Genomic DNA, 6606 nt, shown 5'->3' with positions numbered 1-6606 from the left:
TGGTCTCACTTAAATCAAAAGAATTTAAATAATTTTCGAGGGATTTGCCAATTTAGTCCCAAAATATTCGATTGTCTGTGGCCATTTTAAACTACATAATAGGAGTTGCCGTAAGCCCTTCAGCCACGTCAAGATTAGTTCCACTTCAAATTTTATATATTTTTTCCTGAATTCCATCGCGTACCAATTATGAAAAAAAAAAAAATAGAATAAATCTTTTAAGAGCTTCAATGCAAGTTATCTTAGTTTCTTGTAGTCGAACATTATATCTTTGCGGAAGTGTAATAAATCAGTTATTTTTTCTAACCTAAGTACAAGACATACACGTAGCCACAATTGTTAAAAAAAAAAATGTCTAACAACCTTGTTTAACTGATTCATTGTTCTTAAAGATTTATGGTTCCATTTTATTATTATCTTCAAATTGATTTGAGGGTTTTGGTTTAATGAGAGTAAATGCATGGAAGTATTGACTCTGAAAGGTTATAAATTGAAACGTTTTTTCCCCATTTTTATGACTTGCAAATTATAGTTGAGTCCGTTTTTAAGAAAGGTCAAACAGAGTTAAGTATCCATTTAACCGCACATGCATTAGAGTACCAACGTTATGGCTTTCATATCTAATGTTTACTAAAAATAACCATAAATTATTGTTCTTTTTTTATTTGATACCGTTTTATTGGAAAACATAGTCCAATGGAAATTATTATTAAAAACACAATGAATAAATGAAAATTAAGTGAAACTGAAAAACTTATTCGACCATAACCGATTATAGTTTCATTAGATTTCGTTGGAGTCTTTTCCGCTTAAGTGACGTTACAAAATATTATTTCTTAGGCATTTTTTTTGATCACTATGAAGTTCAGCGAACCGCTGAACAGTTTATTAAGTGGTTTAAACTCTTAACTTAAACAAAAAAAAAAAAAAAACAAAAGTACTGTTAATTTGCATTTGGTAACTTAGTAGGTACCATTTTAAGGGTATTTCATTAACTGTTAGAACGGATATGTTCATTTAGTCAACAATAAATCGAAAGCAAATCCCAAACAGTCTATAATATATGCATGGGAACGCCTTACGATATCAAAATCGATCGAATGGAAAATTCGAAAAAAATGTCATATGCGTAGCCGGGCGTGCAATGTGGAATATATTGCATGACAAAGAAGATGGCCAGCTTAGTGGCCGAAGGTCTTTGCAAGAGGATATATCCGCGAGCACCCAAAATATGAAACGGATAATTTTGAGATTTATTTTACTATTCGGATTGGTAAATGTCTTAAACGCGGCTCCGCGACGGTCAAATAGGATCAAAATCGATCCAAACTATTTGAAAGCCTTGATGGCTTATAAAAAATTAGAACCGAAAATGACGCGACGTGAGTTAAAAACTATTACCACAATTGGAATATTAAATGGAGCCTTGAAAGCTGAAAAAGAAATGGAGAAACACCTGACAGGATTAGTCACAGATTTAATCCTTAATACAAATATATCAGATAAATCAACAGCTCTACCGAAAATAACAAAAATCCAGGACACAATTGAGAGAGATAAAAATGCTGTACATATTTTGACAGGTGCTATGGATTTGGCAACGAAATCTATGAGTGTAAAGGAGTACAAGGAAGAATTGCAGAAAACTTTAGACGAACATAAAAGTCATAAACGAGAAACAAGAAATCAAAAGAAGGATATCGATATGCCAAGATTGAAGGCAGCCATTTTGGATCATGTCCTCAATATTCAAAGGCAAATTATAAAGAAAATTGATGGAACTTTGAAATATTTGGAGGATAATGATGAGTTGGATATGATCAAGGTTAATAAAAAGCGGAATGCTGATGAGGAGGGAAATAATTTGAAGGAGTTTTTTGCAGAGGTACAAAATTTAGGAAGAGTTTGAATGAAATATTTAAATTATAAAATTTACTCTATTTCAAAGGATAAAGTGGAAAATAATTTAATTGATACAGATAATAAATCAGTATCGGATACGGAAGGAAGGATTATGAACAAACCTTCAAATATTGAACCGAATGAAGTGAGTGGATTAATTGTTTATTCAAGGACATAGTGTGCTAACTGATATTAATATTTTTTGTATAAGTGAACAAAGATAAATGCTATGGGGGTATCCTAAAAATTTTTTCATAGGTATTCAAAATCACACACTCTGTTATTTATAACTTAAATTAAATTGTTTTGATTATAAAATTTAAGTCGTTTCTCGCTGGAGTGATAAATAGCTACATAACTTTAATTACGAAACAACACACAAATAATAATCAAACTAATCCCCAAAAAAATACTAGCCCCCAAAATTTAAATAAAGCTTTAACATTTTTTTTTATTTAATTCTTACATTAAATTCTCGCCAACAAAGTTTAAAGTCATGTAGAAATATTTCGAAAGATTGTTTTATTAGAAATTGAGGTAATCATAACAATTAAACAATATACAGGATACGTATCATCGACAAAAAAAAAAAAAACAGTGACAGGGTACCAATTTTTGAGGAGTTTTATTTTTTTCAAAAAAACTACTACTTTTTCATAAAAAATATTAATAATCCTTTCTCAACTACCCAAAGCCTTATGCGTCCTTAAAAAAAATATCGAAGTCATTCTTGGACTTGGAGGTTATTTCATCATAGGTACAACATTCAACAATTTTCTGTTCATCAGTTTTATTGAAAATGATTCCTCATTTCATACATGTGTATATGTACCAGGATATGCTTAAGTTAAGATTATAGCCACATTTATACATATCCCCAAACGCCAAAAGTGCATGAAACCAAATCGTCGTCGCCGGCAGCTCAAAGGAAAAACTCAATAACTACATAGGATTTCAATAGCAGTTAATGAGTTTTTTCTTTGGCGGACTTCGTTCCGCCATTTCTTGTGTTTATTTTTAACTTTCGACTCTGTAATGAGTCATAATTTCCAATAAAAAAAGGGAACCAAAACTTGAAAAGTTCGTAAAATGACTTTTAAAATATTCACTTTTAAACTTTTAGCAAAAGTGGCCTATGTAAAATATGGCCTATGTTAAAAACGGTAAAAAACTTGGGTCAAAAAAACTTGTTTTTCAAGTTATTCGGTCAAAAATAATTTTAAAAATTCAATTGTTTGTACATGCATGCTCATGACTAAAGCCTATATTTCCTACATATAAGTTTGAGATTTTTTGCAGAATTTAAAAAATTCCAAAAAAATAAATAATACCTTTCTCATGGTGTAACTCAAATTTCTGTGCAAAATTTTGCGTACCTCTAATTAGTCTTTTGTCGAAGGTCTATGACTGCAAAAAAACCCTCACAACTTGGTTTTGAAATTTTTTTGAATATTTTCAATACCTTTTTTAACTATTGAATAAATTTGTCTATCATTAAAAAAAAAAGTCAACTCTTTACGACTTACCGTTTAGAAAATAGCCTCTTTTTTCAATGTCGTGTTACCCCTATTTACCCTATAAAATCTTAATTTTTTTTTGCCTTAAACCTTCTCCTCTTATGCCTCTTTGGTTTAAAAAAAATTAAGAAAATAAGTCAGCCGGTGTGGCCGGTTAGCGAACGTACACAAAACCAAACTTTAATATATATGTATAATAGAAATCCTTCATGGATGAAGTTTAAATTAAATTGAATTAAAAACAAACAAAACACTTTTGTTAGCAATCCTTTGTTGTTTGTTAATGTGCAAAATTTTTCTGAGCTAAATTCTTACTGAGCTAAAACAAAAACACGGTTTTTGTCATTATGATTTTTCTCCTGAGGAAAAAAATTGCAAGATATATTTTTTACATTGTTTTTTTTTGTTTTTACATTCTGTAAAACTTTAATTTTTAAACAAATTTAAACTTTTTCAAATTGGTTATTATTCCTTTCTTCGTGACCTTTGTTGAATAACTTAACTTGTTTTTCTATGTAGGCTATAGGTCGTTTTTGACTATTAACTAAAAAATAATCAAAAACGACCAATTTATATCCTGTATAGAAAACCAAGTTAAGTTCTTTTTTGGCCCTAAGAAAATATTTTTATAAATCCTTCTGTACAATGTCCAAAACTGCTACAAACCGAGAATGAAGAGAAGTGATCCATCCATTTAGGCTATAGCTCTGCATACCGACAGACGGACTTCTGGGATCCACTTTTTTTGCATTTTGTATCATCCTTATGCCACGTTTGATTGTTAGCTCAACTTTTTTTGTAAGCATGCATAACTTGATATGATTCGATTACACACCTCGAGAGGATTTTTGCATCATAGCATAAACTGTTACCATTTACTTGATATTTATATGTGACGTCCCGTAAGTAGATGAGACAAATTTAAAGAGTAATTCTTGGGTATATTTTTTTTTCTCCAGTAATGCTCAACATGTAAAATTGATACCACTTAGCGTTCATTTAAGGATATTTTTAATTTGGTATAACATTTATTTAAGATAGGAAGTAGGAACAAGAAAATTTTCTCCAATTTTTTTTTCAATACAATTTTGCAAAAATGTTTCCAAAAAAAGCTTGGTACACCAGGCTTAACAAATTTAATTAAAAAATTGATTTTTCAAAAAAACAAAAAAAAAATTGAAGCGCTATTTCCAAATATTTTAAAAATTCCATTTTTAAAAATTTGCAGTTTAGGTCAGTTTTGTTTTTTAGAAAAAATTAATTAATCAATAAAACTCTGGCAGTAAAAAAATCTCAAAATCGAAAAACAAGACAGATTTTCTTCATTTTTTAATTTTATTTTATTAAATTGAGTTGTTTTGATGAATTATTTTCTTTTTTTTTTTTATAATTTTTTAGACTTAAAATATCTTTTTTTTAAATCAAAATCGCGAGAGTCCTTTTTGAGACTTAAATGTCAGTATTTTATGAAAAAAAATCATTTACCGTTAATCACAAGTTCGAAAAAAATCTCGTTTGAATTGTCTTATGAGGACATTTCAACTTTTATTATGAAAGTGCAATAAATATTTGAAAACTTGAATCAAAATATTTAAAAAAAAGGATCCCTCAGTCTTTATCTGTTTTTAAATGTAAATATTTTCTCATTACAATAAAAGACTTTTGAATTCAATACAAATGATGAAAGTAATAAGACAGCAAACCAAATGGAAGGATCCGATGAAGATAATGGCGAAGGTGGGGCAGCACCTGGAGGACTAGTTGGTTTAATAGCAAGTTTAAGTGGAGTAAGTTCAATTTTATATTTATTGAAGAAAATAAAACATAATAAATATTTTCTCAAAGGGTGAAGGAGGTTCAGATATTGGAGCGTTAGTTGGAGCATTAACTGGTGTCATAGCACAGATTTTCGGGGTAAGTTAAATTTAAAGACTTTCAAAACAGTAAAATAAAATGATAATTTTCAGCCTGGAGGTCTGGATATTGAGTCTTTAATTAGTACTGGAACGTCCTTAATCTCAGGTTTACTTTCTGTAAGTTGTTATACATTAACGAAAATTTATATACATACTAAATAAATATTGTTTAAGGGTGACAAAAATTTCGGAACTGTTTTAGGTGAATATGTTGGAACAGCATTTGATGGTCTCTCAGGAGGTGGTGGAGCAGTAAGATTTTTAACTTATTTTACGCTGTTATTAAGTTTAAAATGAATTACTTCCATTTCAGATAAATAATGGCAAATTTATTGGAAATCTTCTCGGAACAATTGTGGCATCTCTTAGCGCTGTATATATCTCTTTTAAATATTTCAAATATTTTTTTCTATTAACACCTACTAATTATTGGGAAGCACAAGTAGAATTTTAGAGATAATGGTTGCACAGAAATTTTAATAGTTCAATATCAGAAAACTTATAAAAGTTATTTATTTCTCTTAGGATCCCGAAGACGATGATCAACCTCCAAAACCATTAGTCTTCCTTCAGACTTTCCTCAAAACATTCCAAGAAGCCAAAAATCGTGCAGGTACACCCGAAGATGGTCAGGAAGCTATGCCAGCACATCCAATGGGTGGATCAGATTCGTTTGGGTTCGTTAAACAAATTATTTCCGCGTTAGTAGGTGGAGTAACAAGCTTGGTATTGAATGCTGCCTTAGGTGCATCTGGTGGATCATCACAGGCATCAACATCTGCGTTAGCTAGTTCATCGCATCCCCATCCGCCAGCTCACAAGCCAACATGGTAGTTTTTTAAGTTCATTTTTATAGTTCATCACCATTTTCCCGTTAAGACTTATACAAACATAAGCCAATAAAGTGTTAGTATTTATTCAATTTATTTGTGTGTATGAGTTTCTTTCTGCTGCATTTCTTCCAAAGAAAAATAAAATGCAAACAAAAGAAAAACAAAAATGGTTGCAGCGAAAGTGGAAGAAGACAATGTAAAAAAAGAAATGAAGCAAGTGAAACTCCAAAGAAGACACAATCGCCAAGCCAAAATTGGATCAGAGCACATATTAAATTTCGTGTAATTTCATCGTAATTGTTGTCGATATTGGAAATCATTCATGTCTCGCTCTGGCACACGTATTGATGATAGGCGGTGCTGCATACACAACTACTACGTACGTACGTCTTCTTTGGCTAGTGTATTTATTTCGATTTACTTTTATTTTTATGAGTT

At 30.4% G+C, this 6606-nt stretch overlaps 1 protein-coding gene across 1 annotated transcript; it reads left to right on the top strand.

The window, feature by feature from the left end:
- Positions 1–1063: 1063 nt before the first annotated feature.
- On the top strand, positions 1064–6217 carry LOC129909716 (uncharacterized). Its single transcript, XM_055986789.1, has 8 exons — positions 1064–1885; positions 1949–2047; positions 5078–5206; positions 5265–5333; positions 5387–5452; positions 5510–5587; positions 5649–5708; positions 5861–6217. The coding sequence occupies exons 1-8, from the start codon at positions 1064–1066 to the stop codon at positions 6167–6169; spliced, it is 1632 nt and encodes a 543-aa protein (XP_055842764.1). The 3' UTR covers positions 6170–6217.
- The last annotated feature ends 389 nt before the right edge of the window (positions 6218–6606 follow it).

Source organism: Episyrphus balteatus, chromosome 2 (assembly GCF_945859705.1).
Source record: "Episyrphus balteatus chromosome 2, idEpiBalt1.1, whole genome shotgun sequence".
NCBI classification, from domain to species: Eukaryota; Metazoa; Arthropoda; class Insecta; order Diptera; family Syrphidae; genus Episyrphus; species Episyrphus balteatus.
This window is presented reverse-complemented; position numbering and strand designations above follow the sequence as displayed.